At 36.3% G+C, this 21,761-nt stretch overlaps 1 protein-coding gene across 1 annotated transcript in view; it reads right to left on the bottom strand.

Annotated features, from left to right (window-relative positions):
• Positions 1-21,761, bottom strand: part of LOC111056679 (Down syndrome cell adhesion molecule-like protein Dscam2) — a 262,768-nt gene that overhangs the window by 42,515 nt on the left and 198,492 nt on the right. The window contains exons 19-22 of the mRNA XM_039421737.1: positions 17,401-17,559; positions 16,831-16,961; positions 10,290-10,446; positions 1,394-1,535 (exon numbers count right to left, since the gene is read on the bottom strand). Coding sequence (XP_039277671.1) covers positions 1,394-1,535; positions 10,290-10,446; positions 16,831-16,961; positions 17,401-17,559 — 589 coding nt within the window. The remainder of the gene's footprint in view (positions 1-1,393; positions 1,536-10,289; positions 10,447-16,830; positions 16,962-17,400; positions 17,560-21,761) is intronic.

Here is a 21,761-nt window from a genome sequence, read left to right as displayed (position 1 = left end):
TAATATTGAGTAACAAATTGACCCCCCCCGTCATTAGATAACCCCCCCCCTCACAGATGGCTGAATCAATTCATATATATTATATCATACTCGTATACCAGAAAATAATATAAACTGGTGTTCCGTTGATTCTGAAACAAAATAGTCTATTTAAATAATAGCTCCCACATAACCATGAGTTACTCTTATACCATGATTGCTGGAAGTTTCTTCGGTCAGCACCATTTCCATCGGCCAATTTTTGAGTATAAAGAATTGGTTGAGGCTTTTTAACAGCTAACAAATCTTTTCTGTCCTTTTCTTTCAGCGACACCGGAAATTCAGCACAAACATGCGTGTGACACCTACCATCTTCTTCTATATACCGTGGTTTCAATTAACAAGCAAACTAAATCGTTTTCAGGCTCCATGTTTCACGTTATACAATATTCACACTCATAACTTCAAGAACACAACAGCATCAGTCACCACACGTGTCGCCACCAACAATCTAACATAACCTCAACAGGAGGAAATAGGACAGCTATGAAAAGAGAACGTCCTCTACGTGTACAAAGATGACCGTCCAAAGCAAATACCTATAGCAATGAGGATAGACCCAGTGCAGCCAAGAGGCAACCTACGATAAGCGGGCAGTACCTGGGCTATGAGTCATCATTTTTAGTCACACTGAAGCTATGGAGTGAGCAAGCCGTTGTCATGGCAACCAAGCCACAGGTGCTGCCAGCTAGTCGGAGTTGACATTGGGCTGTACCTGGCAGCAATAGTCATCTTTTGAACAGTGCTGCCACCAAAATGCATTTGCAGTGTTGCCAGCAAGCAGTAATGTACCAGCAATATTGTATTATATTTTTTCACTGAATTTACACTTCATTCTAAGATCTCAAATAAATATAAGGATGTTTTATTAAGTAAACCAATATTTGAAATTGTATCGCACTATTTTCCTTCTTCAACTAGATAATTGTATTGATATTTTTATTTTTAAAAACTTGGTACGCCCGGCTGTACTTGCTGCCCCTGAAGAGCCGCCACTGCTTGTCGGAAACTTCTTCAATGAGTAATGATAATGAATGTGAAATATTGGATAGTATATTTAAAATGCAATGAAATAGTACTATCATGTTGAAATATCACACCAAGAGTCATTCCGTATCATCGTTCACCATCTAATGCAATCAAATTCATAGTGCATTCTTACAATTTGCTAGTCTCAATTTCTATAAAAAGAACTGCAACCCTCAAGTATCATTATATTTGTCTTTACTCTCCAGTAATTTGCCAAATGAGTGACATTTTTACAAATGAATGTCTAATATTGACGATTCTATTTCACGAGGACAACGGTGAACTTGCGTTTTTCGATAGATGAAGACTTTGAATAACTTCTCACCTGTCTTTAGGTAATTCTGAGCCACCAGGTCCTTTCCACATCCTGGCAGGTGCCGGCAGGCCGACCATGTGACAGCTCAGAGTCACTCTTGAACCAACACTGGCCACCACAGTGTTAGAGAATGATGCGATTTTGGCTGGAACTGAAAATGAAACCGTATTTGCGGCATCAAACTTCTGTTCATGTACGGGAATTTGGACTAAAACATCACAATTAAATTACCTATACATTAATAAATTGATTCATTCATCTGTTTGTTTACTTGACTATCAATTTATTGATTCATCTATTCTATCATGTTAACCCTTTATTTTGATTGTTAATCGACCGATTTATTATTTTTATTCTCAAATTTTCATTGTTTTCTCTGGGTGATTTCATGCACCACCGCACTAGAGGGAAAAATATGGATTGCATCATGATATCCTACTATTAATGAATGTAGATTACTACTATCATATAGACATCGGACACGTTGTATACTTTATAGATATTTTCAATTAATAATACAATACTCAGGGGTGTATTCTTGTGAGAAGACTAAATTGATACCGCATACTGTATCTAAATCTAGACTAGAATTGATGTTTTCTCGGAGTGATTCAACAATAGTAATACTGGAGGTACGGTACCTCATTGGGATAAACTACTACTTGTTAATGAACCGCTTGATAGAATTCCCATCATCCACATTAATCACGCAATAATAAGTAATAATAAAGCCTAGGTTTCTCTGAACCACGCAGCGTTATTGCGTGATGCGTCATCAGTGAAACGCGGAAATTACGCGTGCGTGATAAAAAAGCTGGTGTTTTCTCTAGCACCAACCTCGCAGCGCGCGATCATATTTTCAGTCATAGAAAACATAGATGTATGACACGTTGCTGTAGTTTTGATGCTGGACGAAGAGGATAATGAATTTTGTAAATGAAAACTAATACTGTCCATCAGAGTAAATTCTGTCCTGTCTTGTTGTGTCGGCGAGAAATCGGTGTGAAAACGGCTAATGGCTAATTTGGCTGTTTGGTTTGGTGTATTGACAATGCTATTGGATTAATTTGGATTCAATGCAACATTGGATTCCATAGTTACAGTTGTATTATATAATAAACAGTGTTGTATCCAGGGGGGATATGGGGATGTATTGTGAAATTTGACAAAATTATGAAAAATTGAAAAAATAGTGAATGAATAAAGTTGAAACTAAGCCTATACTATGGTGTTGAAGTATGTATAAAAATTTGAGCTGAAATTATAGTTTGCTATCTATTAATGAGTTGGCCTATTCGGGTCACTAAAACATTATTATTTTTGAAACAATTGGATTACTAGTGAAATTCCATTCCATTCTATTGTTATTCAATAAAAGAATCATAGGCCTATGACATTTTCAAAGGGAAATCGAAATAATAATTTCAATTTCAATTTAATCTATTGCCAATTGGAATATTTCTAGAAATATTACAAACTCTTAATAATATACCAACATTAAGTTGGCTCTCCACTAAAATATTTTTGAAATCTCTCAACGCCATCGTTTTGAGCTCGTTTTGAGCTGATTTGAGCAACTTTTATTTCGTTTTGAGCACCCACCGTTTTCGAGATATGACATCTCAAAAATTGGAGAGCCAACTTAATGCCAGCTCTCCACTTTTTAAAATCGAAAAAGTAAACACGCCATCGTTTTGAGCTCGTTTTGAGCTGATTTGAGCAACTTTTATTTTGTTTTGAGCACCCACCGTTTTCGAGATATGACGACTCAAAAATTGGAGAGCCAACTTAATGCCAGCTCTCCACTTTTTGAAATCGAAAAAGTAAACACACCATCGTTTTGAGCTCGTTTTGAGCTGATTTGAGCAACTTTTATTTCGTTTTGAGCACCCACAGTTTTTGAGATATGACGTCTCGAAAATTGGAGAGCTAACTTAATGCTAACTATATAGTAAATCAAAAAATCAATTATAACTCCTGAACTAGAGTTGCTCAAAACGTGGAAACCTGCACAAGTGTAAAGGTCTATGAGAAGCTACTCTCAGCAGAAATTGACGTTTTGAGCCATCACAGTTCTCAAGTAATTCCCACTCATAGTATGTATCATGTACTATATGGTAAATCAAAAAATCAATTATAACTCCTAAACCAGAGGTGCTCAAAACGTGGAAACCTGCACAAGAGTAGAGGTCTATGAGAAGTAACATTTAGCAGGAATTGACGTTTTGAGCCATCACAGTTCTCAAGTAATTCCCACTCATAGTATGTCTCCTGTACTATATGGAAAATCAAAAAATCAATCATAACTCATAAACCAGAGGTGCTCAAAACGTGGAAACCTGCACAAGAGTAGAGGTCCATGAGAAGCTACTCTGAGCAGGAATTGACGTTTTGAGCCATCACAGTTCTCAAGTAATTCCCACTCATAGTATGTACCATGTACTATATGGTAAATCAAAAAATCAATTAAAACTCCTGAACCAGAGGTGCTCAAAACGTGGAAACCTGCACAAGAGTAGAAGTCTATGAGAAGCTACTCTCAGCAGAAATTGACGTTTTGAGCCATCACAGTTCTCAAGTAATTCCCACTCATAGTATGTCTCCTGTACTATATGGAAAATTGGAAAATCAATCATAACTCCTAAACCAGAGGTGCTCAAAACGTGTAAATCTGCACAAAAGTAGAGGTCTACGAGAAGCTACTCTCAGCAAAAATTGACGTTTTGAGCCATCACAGTTCTCAAGTAATTCCCACTCATAGTATGTCTCCTGTACTATATGGAAAATCAAAAAATCAATCATAACTCATAAACCAGAGGTGCTCAAAACGTGGAAACCTGCACAAGAGTAGAGGTCCATGAGAAGCTACTCTGAGCAGGAATTGACGTTTTGAGCCATCACAGTTCTCAAGTAATTCCCACTCATAGTACGTACCATGACCTATATGGTAAATCAAAAATCAATTAAAACTCATAAACCAGAGGTGCTCAAAACGTGGAAACCTGCACAAGAGTAGAGGTCCATGAGAAGCTACTCTGCGCAGGAATTGACGTTTTGAGCCATCACAGTTCTCAAGTAATTCCCACTCATAGTATGTACCATGTACTATATGGTAAATCAAAAACCATTTATAACTCCTGAACTATAGGTGCTCAAAACGTGGAAACCTGCACAAGAGTAGAGGTCCATGGGAAGCTACTCTCAGCAGAAATTGACGTTTTGAGCCATCACAGTTCTCAAATAATTCCCACTCATAGTATGTACCATGCACTATATGGTAAATCAAAAAATCAATTATAACTCCCAAACCAGAGGTGCTCAAAACGTGGAAACCTGCACAAGAGTAGAGGTCTATGAGAAGTAACATTCAGCAGAAATTGACGTTTTGAGCCATCACAGTTCTCAAGTAATTCCCACTCATAGTATGTACCATGTACTATATGGTGAATCAAAAAATCAATTAAAACTCCTGAACCAGAGGTGCTCGAAACGTGGAAACCTGCACAAGAGTAGAGGTCTATGAGAAGCTACTCTCAGCAGAAATTGACGTTTAAAGCCATTACAGTTCTCAAATAATTCCCACTCATAGTATGTACCATGCACTATATGGTAAATCAAAAAATCAATTATACTCCTAAACCAGAGGTGCTCAAAACGTGTAAACCTGCACAAGAGTAGAGCGTGCGCCATGTCCTTTTGAAGTTTTGTTGCACTGAATTGTGATTTTGCAACCTTCTTTCTATCGAATCCAGTCAGTTTTCTTTTTTAGAATAGGATGTTTCTTTTTGTAGAAGCCTGTGTATTTCATCATTATTTCCAAATGATCAAATTCTCGTTTTGGCTCATCATATAATTTACCTTCCAAAATAGAATGACAGTAGGTACACTTTGCTTTGAAGTAGACAAATACATTTCCACTTGAATTTACACGATTACAAATGAATTTGAAGCAGCAAGGAAGGCGCAAACTGTTGAATATTTTTTTATTTATCATGTTTGTCCATGTGTTGCGTTTTAGCACTAATCTTCTTCGACAGGGTTTTGATTTGCCTTCTCTGTGATAAACCCACTCTGGATAGAGTTGTAGCCATTCGTCTTTGCTTAGTAGTATGGAAAATTCCTTTGTATCTTTCATTTCAACACTGTCATTATCAGAGAGACTGTCATCGTAATAATTTGTTGAGACACCGATCTCAGATGAATCAGTGTCATAGTGGTAGTCCTGTGGCCAGAACCGATCTCGCAGTCCATATCGGTTAGTCGTGAACCACAGATGAACTGTTTTTGGTGAAACGTTGTATACATTTGTTATTAAGGAACTCAATTCAGTCCAAAGAGAATCGTTTCTGGGTGGGATATTGGGATACTTTTCTATTGAAAAAATAGTTTCATTGTCATTCAGTAATTGGTGAATTTCATCGACCGGAACTGTACCCTGTTTTGGCATTTTGAATCAATGTAATATAATCGTCGTAGCCTATAGGCTATAGCCCAATCACACTCACCGTTGAGCTTTCAATGTTGAGCCTCTCAAGTGTGCGTTAGAGAACAAGGTAGGCTGAGAAATTGCTTTATCAGAACAGGAAAGACGTATGTATGCTCTGCTTCACTGCTCAACTCAGAGTCTCAGACTGAGACCTGAGACTGAAACTTATTGAATGCAATAGTTGCATAATAGTGGCATAGTTGCTGCAATCATCACAGAAGGGAGTGGGAGGGGAGCAATGAACATCTGCTTCTACAGCAGTGCTACCAACAGTAAAACTGGATGAAAAAAAATTTACCATGTAAGGCTCTATGCACAGTCGCGTTTTGAACGAGTGGAGCGACTCTCTGCTGGTTAGCCAATTTCAGTTCAGTCAATTTGTACTCAGCAATTTTCGCGGCTTGTAAAACTTGGCCATTGATGGGAAAGTTCTGATTTCGAATTCTCAATGTTTTTTGTAATACCGGACATCAGCAATTTTTTAAGAGAATTACAATTATTGAAGGAATCAATTATTATTCATCGGCATTTATTACTTGAATTAATCGGTTGATAACTGATAACTATATTTTGTTCATACAAAATTGAAAGAAAATAATACAACTTTTTCAAAATAACCTTCTACTTCTTTTTTAAATACAATAAACCTCTAATATTATGAAACCAATCAAATAAATTGAAAGAAATATAAATTCAAGGGCTTACTCCTATATCCTGGTGGAAATTCAAAATAAATAAACATCAGTGACCTCTACTCTTGTGCAGGTTTCCACGTTTTGAGCACCTCTAGTTCAGAAATTGAATTGATTTTTTGATTTACTAAATAGTACATGAAACATACTATGAATGGGAATTACTTGAGAACTGTGATGGCTCAAAACGTCAATTTCTGCTGAAAGTTACTTCTCATAGACCTCTACTCTTGTGCAGGTTCCCACGTTTTGAGCACCTCTGGTTTAGGAGTTATGATTGTTTTTTTGATTTACCATATAGTAGATGGTACATACTATGAGTGGGAATTACTTGAGAACTGTGATGGCTCGAAACGTCAATTTCTGCTGAGAGTAGCTCCTCATAGACCTTCCACTCTTGTGCAGGTTTCCACGTTTTGAGCACCTCTGGTTTAGAAGTTATAATTGATTTTTTGATTTACCATATAGTACATGGTACATACTATGAGTGGGAATTACTTGGGAACTGTGATGGCTCAAAACGTCAATTTCTGCTGAATGTTACTTCTCATAGACCTATACTCTTGTGCAGGTTTCCACGTTTTGAGCACCTCTGGTTTAGGAGTTATGATTGATTTTTTGATTTTCCATATAGTACAGGAGACATACTATGAGTGGGAATTACTTGAGAACTGTGATGGCTCAAAACGTCAAATTCTGCTGAGAGTAGCTTCCCATGGACCTCTACTCTTGTGCAGGTTTCTACGTTTTGAGCACCTCTAGTTCAGGAGTTATGATTGATTTTTTGATTTTCCATATAGTACAGGAGACATACTATGAGTGGGAATTACTTGAGAACTGTGATGGCTCAAAACGTCAATTTCTGCTGAGAGTAGCTTCTCGTAGACCTCCACTTTTGTGCAGGTTTACACGTTTTGAGCACCTCTGGTTTAGGAGTTATGATTGATTTTTTGATTTTCCATATAGTACAGGAGACATACTATGAGTGGGAATTACTTGAGAACTGTGATGGCTCAAAACGTCAATTTCTGCTATGAGTAGCTCCTCATAGACCTCTACTTTTGTGCAGGTTTCCACGTTTTGAGCACCTCTGGTTTAGGAGTTATGATTGATTTTTTGATTTACCATATAGTACATGGTACATACTATGAGTGGGAATTACTTGAGAACTGTGATGGCTCAAAACGTCAATTTCTGCTGAAAGTAGCTTCTCATAGACCTCTACTCTTGTGCAGGTTTACACGTTTTGAGCACCTCTGGTTCAGGAGTTATAATTGATTTTTTGATTTACCATATAGTGCATGGTACATACTATGAGTGGGAATTTTTTGAGAACTGTGATGGCTAAAAACGTCAATTTCTGCTGAGAGTAGCTTCTCATGGACCTCTACTCTTGTGCAGGTTTCCACGTTTTGAGCACCTCTAGTTCAGGAGTTATAATTGGTTTTTGATTTACCATATAGTACATGGTACATACTATGAGTGGGAATTACTTGAGAACTGTGATGGCTCAAAACGTCAATTTCTGCTAAATGTTACTTCTCATAGACCTCTACTCTTGTGCAGGTTTCCACGTTTTGAGCACCTCTGGTTTGGGAGTTATAATTGATTTTTTGATTTACCATATAGTACATGGTACATACTATGAGTGGGAATTACTTGAGAACTGTGATGGCTCAAAACGTCAATTTCTGCTGAGAGTAGCTTCTCATAGACCTCTACTCTTGTGCAGGTTTACACTTTTTGAGCACCTCTGGTTTAGGAGTTATAATTGATTTTTTGATTTACCATATAGTACATGTTACATACTATGAGTGGGAATTACTTGAGAACTGTGATGGCTCAAAACGTCAATTCCTGCTCAGAGTAGCTTCTCATGGACCTCTACTCTTGTGCAGGTTTCCACGTTTTGAGCACCTCTGGTTTATGAGTTTTAATTGATTTTTTGATTTACCATATAGTACATGGTACATACTATGAGTGGGAATTACTTGAGAACTGTGATGGCTCAAAACGTCAATTTCTGCTGAGAGTAGCTTCTCATAGACCTTTACACTTGTGCAGTTTCCACGTTTTGAGCAACTCTAGTTCAGGAGTTATAATTGATTTTTTGATTTACTATATAGTTAGCATTAAGTTAGCTCTCCAATTTTCGAGACGTCATATCTCAAAAACTGTGGGTGCTCAAAACGAAATAAAAGTTGCTCAAATCAGCTCAAAACGAGCTCATAACGATGGTGTGTTTACTTTTTCGATTTCAAAAAGTGGAGAGCTGGCATTAAGTTGGCTCTCCAATTTTTGAGTCGTCATATCTCGAAAACGGTGGGTGCTCAAAACAAAATAAAAGTTGCTCAAATCAGCTCAAAACGAGCTCAAAACGATGGCGTGTTTACTTTTTCGATTTTAAAAGTGGAGAGCTGGCATTAAGTTGGCTCTCCAATTTTGAGATGTCATATCTCGAAAACGGTGGGTGCTCAAAACGAAATAAAAGTTGCTCAAATCAGCTCAAAACGAGCTCAAAACGATGGCGTGTTCACTTTTTTGATTCCGAAAAGTGGAGAGCTGGCATTAAGTTGGCTCTCCACTTTTTGAGACGTCATATCTCAAAAATGGTGGGTGCTCAAAACGAAATAAAAGTTGCTCAAATCAGCTCAAAACGAGCTCAAAACGATGGCATGTTTGTTTTTTCGATTTCGAAAAGTGGAGAGCTGCTCTCCAATTTTTGAAACGTCATATCTCGAAAACGGTGGGTGCTCAAAACGAAATAAAAGTTGCTCAAATCAGCTCAAAACGAGCTCAAAACGATGGCGTGTTCAGTTTTTCGATTTCGAAAAGTGGAGAGCTGCATTAAGTTGGCTCTCCAATTTTGAGACGTCATATCTCAAAAACGGTGGGTGCTCAAAACGAAATAAAAGCTGCTCAAATCAGCTCAAAACGAGCTCAAAACGATGGCGTTGAGAGATTTCAAAAATATTTTAGTGGAGAGCCAACTTAATGTTGGTTAATAATATGACATATATAATAAATAAACATAATTATTCATACATATATTTAATTTTATTCAATTAAAATAAAATATAAAATCCAGGCATCACCAGCAAAAAGAAAATCTTTGCCCGCTGGTGAGAGTTGCATAACAGTATAAGAAAAACATAATATTTCGAAATAATGCAGAAAATTTAGGCCAACTTGAACAAAAAAAACCTTGAATGAAATTTTATTTTTTAGTGGAAATCGCACTAATTTGAAGATATATCATCAACATTTTCCGGGGGAGAGCCCACAGTATCACTTTTTGTGGAGGATATTCAATACCCCACGCCCCCCGGTGACCCCCAAAAGTTTAGGTTCTTCTTACGTCAATGTTATGATTCCCCCATGATTTTTTTCTGGATACGCCACTGTTAACAACACGTCTTATCACTAGTAGATGGTGGAATGAAGGAGGTGGAATGGCGACTTCTGGCAAATAACTATTGCCTGCCACGCAAAATTCTGGGATCCCAGACTTGAGTGCGTCGCGCACAGGGATCACGCATTGCTGAATTGGCGGGAATCACAGAGAATTACGCGCGAGAAGTCAGAGAAAACACTTCCTTAGCAATAGCTGCAGCAGACTTTAGCGTGATTACGTCATCGCGCATCCCGCATCACGCAATGACGCTGCGTGGTTCAGAGAGACCTAGGCTTAAGCTTCAATGAGAAATAAATTATTGACTAAACCTACCTCTTGATATTGGAGATTGGGAAATTTTCACACTTGGTTCACCCTCTCCAACACTGGTTGCAGCGGTGACCCAAAATTTGTATCTTTGAAAGTCTTTCAACCGACGACATTCGTACATATGGTCTTTGTCGCCGTAAACAACTTCTTTTATTATGTCCTGAAAAAAAACCATATTTAATAAAAAAATCTTAGTTCTTAGTCTGTTCGACGATGTGGCATGTGTAGCCATCCTGTATCATAAATCAAAAATGAAGAATTGACAAAGTCGGTGTGTTTTTAGTTCAACATATCTATTCCTTATTTATTACTTATTTATCAGTAAGGAGACAATAATAATAAGAATAAGAATAAGAATAAGAATAAGAATTCTTTATTGCCGTTGTACAAAATTAATCGCAATAGGCAGTGTCAATATGCAGTAAAGCTTTAGAATACAAACATACACATAAAAAGTCATATTCAAATATACTTAATAATAAATATAAGTCAGGAAACATTACAATACAATACTATCAAAATATTTAAAAATTCAATAAAATATTATAAAAAAGCAGGCTATTGTAATTATTATTATTTTTGTATGGTACTTGATAAACACCTGGAAAACCACACTGTTACTGATTATACACTAACATTTACTACATTTCAAAGCACCAAACATCATCATGATTTTAAATATTCGTCGACCGAATAGTAACCATTCTGTTTTAAAATCAAACTAACTGCATTTTTAAATCTATTAACAGGCAGGGTTTTAACATTTACTGGCAACTTATTAAACAAAGCGAATTGTAAAAACATGTGACTTTTCAAACTCTTGGTCAGTCTTATTTTAGGGGTAACAATGTTTTCTTTATTCCTTGTATTATAGGTATGGTAATCACTGTGTCTGGGAAAGTTCTGTAATCTTTTTTTCACATGCATAACATTATATAGAATATATAAAGATGGCAAGGTCAGAATACCATGTTTAATGAAGTGTGGCTTACATGATTCTCTCTGGGGAAGGTCTAGGATAGCCTTAATAGCTTTTTTTTGCCATATGAAGACTCTCTTGTGTGTTGTCGAGTTCCCCCACATTCTAACACCATAAGCCAAATGAGAGTGAAAAAGACCATAATATGTCATCATTACTGTATCAGAGCTTACAGAATTTTTCAGTCGCCTCAGAAGATATACTACTCTGGCTAAGCGTTTACATAGACCATCAACATGCTCCTCCCAATGAGTTTAGCATCCAAGATTATACCCAAAAGTTTCACTGGTTTCAAAACTTCTTTGTCAAGACCTGCTGAGTGTCCCAATTGAAATATTATTTTCTCCGTTTTCTCTTCATTTATCTTAAGCTTATTGGTTGAATACCATGTTTTAGATTGTACCAAAGATCCATCAAGCTTCTTATTGATATTTTCTATGCTCACATCTGACTGAATTAAGGTGGTGTCATCAGCATACATCACGGAAAGACCCGATACATTGAAGCTAAAATCGTTTACAAATTCCAAAAAGAGAAACGGTCCAAGTACCGATCCTTGTGGAACACCAGCATATATATTCAAGAAATTGGAACATTTACCATCTATGATAACCCTTTGCTTCCTACCCTGAAGATAACTTCTTAGGAGACTTAGCTCCTTGCCTACAATACCATAATATTCAAGTTTTTTACATAATATCTCATGCGAAACCAAATCAAAGGCCTTGCTCAGGTCTATTAGACTGGATCCTACCATACATTTCTCCTCAAAGCATTGCAAGATTAGGTCCACAATTTTTTCAACCGCATCAATTGTGGAGTGATTAGGTCGGAAACCATACTGGTAGGGATACAATAAGCTGTTATTCATGAAATATTCATATAATTGTATAAGCAGGCAACATTCTATAATTTTACTGATAATAGGTATGAGAGAAATCGGTCTGTAGTTCGAAGGGTCATTATGATCTCCTTTCTTTAGAACAGGTGTGACCTTGGACAACTTCAGACAATCAGGGAAGCATCCCATGACAATAATCAGGTTTATAATAAACGTGAGGGAAAGCAGAATAACGTCAGTTATCTCTTTAATTAAATAATTAGAAATTCCATAGAAATCTTCACTACGGGAGTTACTCATTCTATTCACAATTGCTTTAACAGAAATCATATCCACTGTCTTCAATTTAAAGTTATATTTCGATTTAGGAGCTTTGATCAAAAATTCTAAAAATGATGCTTCACTTTGTTCCTGAACCTCATTTTGCATTGTATTCGATATATTAGAAAAATGCTCATTCAAAACGTCAGGAGGGATTGTAATTGGCTTCTTGAAGGTTTCAGTATAAGTTTCTTTTTTTACAATCGACCATGCAGCTTTACATTTATTGTTTGCTTTTTCGATAAATTTACTATTATTTATTATTTTGGCTTCTATCAACTTTTTTCGGTAAAGCTTTCTTACATTCTTATAAATTTTTCTATCATCTTCATTTAAAGTATTTTTAAATTTACTGTAGGATGTCAACAGTAAAATGTGTAATTTTCCAAGTTCAGGTGTGTACCAGTTTGTCACAGATTTTTTCTTGCTTCTACTTTCGAATGACAATCTAGGACAGCTGCTATTCAAACACTCCACTACAATACTTAAAAGAGCTTCAGCTGCCTCATTTACATTATTATTGGATTTGTAAACTTTTTTCCAACAAACATTCACAAGAGACTGTTTCAAATTATCCAACTTTTTCTCCGAAAATAACCTGATAGAAATTGTTTTTCCAGGGCTTTCATCAATTTCATTGCACTTATTTGGAGATGATAGCTTATTTTCTAGATTAAAAGATACACAAACACCCGCATGGTCCGATATCAAACCCTGTTCTAATTGAGAGACTTGAACGTATGCAGCAGAAACATTACTAATTACATTATCCAGACATGATTTGAACCTAGTTGGAGAAGAGTTTGCGCAATATAAATCGAATGATCTCAACAAATTCAAGAAATGTTGAGTACTAGGTTCTAGGGTTTTTATTATATCAACATTGAAATCGCCTGCCAGTATTAGGTATTTGAAGCCTTTAATCCTATTGGTAACAAATGTTAATAGCCGCTCTAAATTAGTGATAAACTCTTCAAAATTAGAGCTTGGAGTACGATAAAGACTTATTACTAGGGCATTCCATTTGTTAAGCCTAATAGCTGACGCCTCACAACTAGTCTCACAACAATAAGATGATATGTCAATGTGTTTAAAATCTAGTCCTTCTCTAACTAAGATCGAAGAACCCCCATAAGGAGAACGTCGACAATAGAAGCTAGCCAAAACAAAATTTTGAGGAACATAGAAGCAAATTTCCTCCTCTCTTAGCCAGTGCTCACTCAGGCAGATTACCTCAACTTCCCTTTTATTTATAATAGCCTCCAGTTCAAAAAGCTTCATTCTTAAGGATTGAATATTCAGTGACCATACTATTAAATTTCTCTGAAGGTCCTGTTTTTTGCATTTAGAAATTGGTAGATCGCGAAAGATTTCAACAGGACCAACAATTAGTTTTCCGAGTAGCATTCTCCATACCCTAGTTCAATTACTCTTCTATTATCAACTGAACACTTCATTAATTTGTCAATCTTATCAGCCAGTGCCATCTTCCCTTTCCTATTTAGGTGAAGGCCATGCCTGGTAAACATATCTCTTTGCAGGTCTGAGATATCAATAACCCTCACATTACTAAATTTCCCACACAATTTTTTTATTTTTCTAATTTCAACATTAACACAAGACCAGTCAGGCAGGTCATGTCTGACTGGAATTGTAGATACTAAAACATTAGTGAATACCAACAACTGCAGAACAGTGAGCAGACCTCTCAAAAATTTGGCAGACTGGTTGCAATATACATCATTGGCCCCTCCCATTAGCACAACATGGTCATCACTGGTCATATCAGCACAATCACTTTCAACATTACGGTCAATCGGGCTTAATTTTGCACCCGGCATAATAAACCCACTGACTGAATTAGATTTGCCTGAATCCACACTGTTGAGATAGTGAACCAGGTCACGACCGTGACTGTCACTGAAAATTTTAATCTTATTTTTGTTCCGCTTACCAAGATCAGTATTTGTTAATTTCTTCTCAACAGAACTTTTTTTAGTTTTAGAAGTTCTTACCTGTCTAGAAACTGAGAAATTATTATGAATGTCATTACAAATTTGTGCCGTACCCTGAACAGTATTTTCTGAATTTCTACATTCTAGTAATCCTAACGACTTGCTAGACATTGTTTTTGGTTTCAGTATCTGACATAAATTACAAAGAATCCTCCATCTATAATTGGCCGCATTAAAATTAGAATCAAAAGAGAGACCTCTGTTAAATTAGTTATACTGTTTTTTTCACGAAACTTGAACACTTCCTCAAGGAAAAACAGGGCGAATACTCCACAATCATAGTTGTTGTTCTGGCGAGGACAAGGTATATAAGCCAACCTATCTGAATCAAAAATCGAACTTACTCTCCCTATCAGAGCCTCCGCATATTTATCATTGAGTTCACCCATTGAGTCCAGCTTAAAAAACACCTTACCAATTTTATCAAACAGCACAATGCTCCAATGTGAACCACACCAACCATCCCTAGTACTGGAAGGCTGATTATCATTCACCACAAAAGCAATTATATCATTTTTATAGACAATTTCCTCAAGGAAGGATAAATCTGCGTTTTTATCATTAATTATCATGCTAGTTATCGCTGGTAGAACAACATAATTTTTACCTGAAAAAGAATCAATCAAATAGTTACAATAACAGTCCATATCCGTATCAGTCAGAAGTTCATTTTTAAGAAAATGACTAATCCGATCCATAAGTGTAGCCTCACGAGAAGACGTCTCCTCACTCTCAACTCCCGCAGCCCGCACTCGCGATTCACTCGCCGACACCTCCATCAGTCGAAAGTCGAGCTCCATCGAACGATTGATCGCCGCACTCCATTGCTCCTCGAGAACTTTTATCCTATCTCTCAACTGTAGATTCTCAAGCTCCAAGGCAGATTCATGGGTTGTTTGAGACTTATCACAAATATTAGAATCATTGAAATTGATCTCTTTGCCAACATTAGACGGAGATAATAGCAGCGACTCCTCGTCGGTTTCAATAGATGATATAGCCAGACTATCATGTGTATGCGACCCATTAATTTCTCGAATAATAGATGCACTGCTATTTGTCTTTATCGATACAGAACAGTTTTTGACAAGGCAACGCCAGGTAATATCACCTTTACTTGTGCAAGATCCTTTTCTAAATTTAACATTATTATATAAAATAGCAGGGTTGCCCTTTGACGTTTTGCTCTTTTCTATTGTCGATTTCATATTAATCTTACTCGATTTCACATTCATTGACTGTTTATTTGTTTCAATCGTATAGAGCTAATTCGCATACAAGGAAAAACAATAGAATTTTGATTATGCTTATCAAAAGAGTCAAAGGAAGAGTGAGTCAAAGGAGATTAACAGCGCCAAGAGGGCCTTCAAGGCAGGAAACAATTTGGAAGCCCGTGGAAGGAAAGAGTTGGAAAAGACCAAGGATAGTAGCAGACAATCACACGCAAAGATAAGCAAAATTGAAATTCTTTTCCGATTAAGTAAATTAATACGAAGAGAAAGTGACCCGGTGCGTATATTTAAGTATTGGCGCGGCCGGTTTACCGTACGGTAGTTATCGTTGGCGTAGGTCAGTTCAGATTAGCTGTTTCGGAATCAAAAGTTACTAACATTCCGTTGTCAAAATAACCAAAAACTCCGGCTACCAAGTATACAATTTACGCCAGTCTATATCTATAGATAGAAACAGAAAGGCCGCTCATCAAATTACCAGCCAGATAAGAGCAAAAGCCTAGTCTCTAGCAAAAACAAGCAGTATTCTCAGTCGCTTGTCAATCAATCTATCACTCTCTCCCTCCTTAATCAGTATACACAAGCACAGACAATCAGAACAGAACACTGCCGAAAAACAGTTTGTCACAGTTTAAAAATGAGGTTAGAAACCCTCAATCGCGAATAAAGTGGATATCACAAGTCTTTACTTACAGTTCACAGGGTCCAAGTGTGATTATAATATTGAACGGCACTATTTGGTTAGTATGATAAAATCTAAAACACTTAATTATTCACTTTAACTGGTAAAATCTCTAATAAATGAAGAGCTACTCATAATGTCAACTTCCCTGTACCTGCGCATGCGCAGTTTAATAATAATTAGAAGGGATTTGAAATAACGCCAAAGATACGCCCAGAATCAGCGTTCTTCCAACTTTTTTCTCAGCTTTTCTGCGTTTTCTCAGTACCTACTTTGACTTTCTGATGGAATGAAGCATGCTCAAATGAAAAATGCAGGCGAGCGAAGCGAGCCCGCTGATGATATTTTTGGACGATCCAGTCAGGGGTGCAGGGGGCGGAGCACCTGGCTAGACGGATATGGCAAGCGAAGCGAGCCTGACGGCTAGTTTTGATATGAGCCTATATTTCTTGAATGTTTGAGAGTGTGGGTTACCTTATTTTGATGTTGAATGTAGATGAAGTACTTCATTATGATGCCGTTCGGCTCTCGCGGTCTAGTCCAAGATACCAGGATACTGTCTGACGTCATAGCTAACGCTTTGATCAAGCCTGGTGGACCAGGAACTGAAAATTATTGATTCAAAGCTGTTACTTGATTGTGCTTGAATTTCTATGAAAAGTTGGTCAATTTCATGTTTGATCTACTTAGTAGGTAGGCTATATCCATTGTTGAAATAAGCTTGATATTATAATATCTCGTACATCCTCTATACTGTTTGAAATAGAGATTGGTTAGGAATAATTTGCATTGCTTATGCTTTTATCAACATAGTTGTACTGCAAAAAGGTCGTCTATTATTTGAAAAGAATTGAAAGCTGAAAATAAACTTCTAAACATTTTTTTTTCTTTACTAATTGAACCTTTCAATAATTGGAAGCTGAATATATACTTGTTAAATTGAATCCGAGAAAGATTTAAACCTTCCAGAGAACAGCAAAAACCAGTAGAAACTATTATTTTCGTTAATTAACTGATTATATCAGCAAAAGTTGATGAACGCACCATCCTCCTCAGTCATACAATAAACTGGCTGTGACTGAACGCCTTCTCCACTGCTTGTGAATGCCAATACTCTTATGCTGTAATTGGAATACTTGTGCAAACCATGAATGTTTGTCTCCAGATTGGTCGTCTTCTTCATCTCAACGTCTGATGCATGAGCTGCAAATAAAATGGAGAATAAATTAATCTATATTGAATGAAAAAGACTAAGAAATTGTCAAAAACCACAGATTTATTGATACTAAGGGCTGGTTTCCGAGCTCGGGATTTAGCTAAGTGCTAGATTTAAAACAGAAAATTGGTCTTCCAAAACGGGGCGTAGTCGCAGTCATTGTCAAAGTCACGTTTGAATTAAATTTCGAAAAACTAGAAAATTTAACACAAAATGAAATAAAGAGAAAATAGTGTTAAATTTCAGCTATTTTGAATGATTTAGAAATGTCTAATTTCGTCAAGGAAAAACGTTTCCAATATTATGGAAATGAGAAAATAAAAACTACAATTACTGTTATAAAAGCTGCGACTACGCCCCGTTTTGGAAAACCAATTTTCTGACTCCAGCTGTTTAAAGTCTAGGACTTAGCTAAATCCCGAGCTCGGAAACCCGGCCCTTATAAAGACCGGTTTGGGTTATTACACCATTGTCAATCTCTGATAAACTGAGAGATGTTTATCAGAGATTGACAATGGTGTAATAACCGAAACCGGTCTTTCCAAGTATCAATAAATCTGCGATTTTTGACAATTTCTTAGTCTTTTTTCATTCAATATGGATAATTATCACAATATCAACTTCTCAACTACACAAAAAGTAAAATAAATCTATAATTAGTATCTTCTAAATTGATCATTTATACTTACTTGAGTCTGAGATTGAAAACGAATCGTCAAAATGATTATACATTCCAAAGAACATTTTTTTTTTCAAAAAATAGGCATAATTATCTTCTTTGAGGAGGCTATCAAAAATGTGTAAGAGAATATTGTGAATTGAATATCACCCATGCTCTTGAGCTCAATATTAATTATTAATAGACTTCAACGTTGTTTATGACTTAAATAACCGTATGAATTCACTTATCCAATCATCTAGAATCACACAACTGCTAGGTAAGTGATCCAGGCTAAAACCCAATACGGTTCCAATTCTAATTAAGCCTATACAACTCACAATCCAAATGATAAGTCATGTCATTTCCATATTATTTAGTTACACTCCAATTCACAATCCAATACAAACAAAACACAGATTACAAATTAAAAAATATTCCAAAAATGAATTTATTCAATTATTTATTATATAAGTGAAGTCTGCAATCCTCCATATTACAGTAGTTTTCTATTTTCCACTTTTTACTTGTTATAGACCTACCTGATCAAAACTTATGTACTAGATATAAATGTGTTTGATTTGAAGCTCTCCGATACAGTAATCATAATTGATTCACGATACCTGAATATATTGCAATTTTTCATGATTATTACAGTAATAATATAGTGATATTTTCTCCATTATCATTCATTCATGATAGACTGGAGTTACATAGCCCACGTTTTTAAAAATATTTCCATCAAAATTTGAGAATGGAACAGTTCAAGATGATTAGCCTTTTGTTCCTCCCTCAATCATTTGTATGATTTGTTTATGATCTAATGTATAAATAAATATTTATTGGGACACATCTAGTTCAGGTACCGTATAGCATTTCCGGCATTTTTTTTCAAATGAAATAGCAGGAATCAACTGCAACTCATAGAGATTATTTTCAAATCAAATCGTTTATTGCACAAAAATATATACAGAATACAACTGAAAGGAAATTGACAACTTTGTGCTACACGTCGGCAAAAGAAAACTTGTACGCCGACGTGGAGTCTTAATATAACTTATTCACTTATACATTAATATTAATATATAAAATGATCCTACAATATTATAATATAGGCTAACAGTAATTAACATTCAACCAACTAAATATTCCATTCTAAGAAATAACAATAAATTAAAGATATACATAAAGCTGAATTTAAGATTCATACAACATCAATCAATATTAAACCAAATCATTAATTGAATAAAAATAATTTTCTTTCACCCAGGTATGGAAATCTTTTATTTTAGGCTTCTTTATCAACCATCCTTGTTCGGACGTTATGAATGCTTCCCTTTCTTGTCTGGCGTTGTGTGGTGGAGGGGGCAATTATACGGTGATGCGCAAAACATAATTGTGGCCAGTCGTCGATTGACAGCCAATTGAACAGCTCACCTCTCGTAATGTCGATTTTTGCAAAGTGATCTATTGATTAGTTATTGTGATTTATTACAAGTGTCGTCTCGTATCGTGATCTGGACCCGGGATCCTGGAAGCAAGGAGGATTTGGACATGAAGGTAGGCCCTATGTTATTGTGCACTTAGCCATTTTAATTGTTCAAATTGCTACCCGACGCCAGACAACCCAAAAGTTCTCGATGTAATTATTGATACAGTTCACAAACCAGAGTGCTGTTTGAGCCAGCCTCTGTCGATTAAACATTGGTCCTCCGGGCCGGATTTGAACCAGCGACCTATGGATCTACAGTCCAACCGTCTGGGATTGATTTTGTTCATCGAATTTGAATAGGACATAAGTTTGAAATATCGTCTAATAGGTTTGTCGTTTTTTATGCCTATTTTATTCTTGGTTTGTTCTGTGTATATGGCTTGTTTTTGTCGTCATAGATGAATATACGCTTTAATTGTGGTATTCTTAAGAAATTTGGGCTCAATTTAAGTTGGAAATTGAGTAGAACAAGTAATAGTTTCGTAAATAACTGTGTCGTAGTATTATTGCATAAGATTGTTGCATTGGCGCCACAACGCTGGACTGGCAAGTTCGTGTCGATAAGTAGAGAAAGACTTATACGTCGTCTAGCTGTAACAGTAACTGGAACTGTTACTTTTTTCAAAGGATACTTGCAGTTACACTTTGCATTGATTATTGTCGTTACTTCGTTATTAATAGCAGATATTGTTTGTTCCAATGAGTATCGATACGGTATTATTAGCCTTGTAACCGATCATTTCTACCGAGCATAGTTGAAATGCTGGCTTGGCTTGTATGATTAGATAAGCCAGCCATTGTTCGTTCCATTGTGTCGCCTGCTCTCGTGTTTTCCCTCTTATTCTTGTTTGGTTCTTTGTCTCACTCTCTCGACGAGCGCTCACTGTTTTCGCCTCACTATGGGTGTTATCGAAGATTTGACATTTCAAAGAGATGCATTAATTCGTAAAATAAAACGGATTAATGAAATTGCCGAAGCTGTCGAAAAAGATCCGAAAAATAAAAAAATGAAGAATTTATTGAAAGTTATGGGTGAGCATATCGATCACCACCAGGTGGAGTTCAATGACATAATAGATAAGATGCAGAGCTACTATAACAAACAAAACCCTCGATTGGAAACAAGTGACCTTGAAAATTTGATGAGCCAATTTGATGACACTTTTTTCAATGTCAAGGCTATTCTCGAAAGCTTACCATCCACTCAAACAAATTTGAATATTAGTTCTTCCAATGTAGCTTCTTCACCTACAACTGGAAATATCTCGCCAGTTGCCCTACCTAAGCTTCCTTTAATGACTTTTGACGGCGATTTGAAAATTTGGAGTCAATTTAAAGATTTATTCGAAGCCACGGTTCATAATAATGGTCAATTGCTGACATACAAAAACATATGTATCTTCGGTCTGTACTGAGAGGCGATGCACTGTCAGTCATTTCTGTTGTCCCATTGACAAGTGATCATTATGCTGAGGCATGGAAATTATTATTGAATCGCTACAATGACTCTTACAATTTGACTGACGCATACTTGCAAGCAATTTTTGATATGCCAGCAGTTAATAAGCAACCAGACTCGCTACGAAAATTCATCACTCATTTAGCTGAGTATATTGCAGCACTAAAACCAATTGGTCATGCAGTTAATGACTGGTCGATTCCGTTTTATTTGTCTTACGTAAAAAACTGACTGAAGAATTGAGAGAGAAGTGGCAGAGACTGCTAAGAAATGGAACAGTATCCGATTTGAAAAACTTCCAAATATTTTGAATGATGAAACTGTTATTTTAGAGGCTACTAAATCCACTGATTTATTGGGATCATCTACATCGTCAGAAGCCTCCTCCGTAAGCAGTTTGGGAAATCGAAACCAACTATGGGAAATTACAAGGCTTCAGCTATGATTGTTAAATCGAAATCGGGCGAGCTGAAATGTATTGAATGTAATATTCTCATGAACTGGAAAATTGTGAAGTGTTCTTGAATCTCAAACCATCTGATAGATTAAAACGTGTAAAAGAATGGAAACACTATGTATC

The sequence above is a fragment of the Nilaparvata lugens genome, chromosome 2 (assembly GCF_014356525.2).
Source record: "Nilaparvata lugens isolate BPH chromosome 2, ASM1435652v1, whole genome shotgun sequence".
NCBI classification, from domain to species: Eukaryota; Metazoa; Arthropoda; class Insecta; order Hemiptera; family Delphacidae; genus Nilaparvata; species Nilaparvata lugens.
Note: the sequence above shows the minus strand (reverse complement) of the source record. Positions and strands in the feature narration are given on the sequence as shown.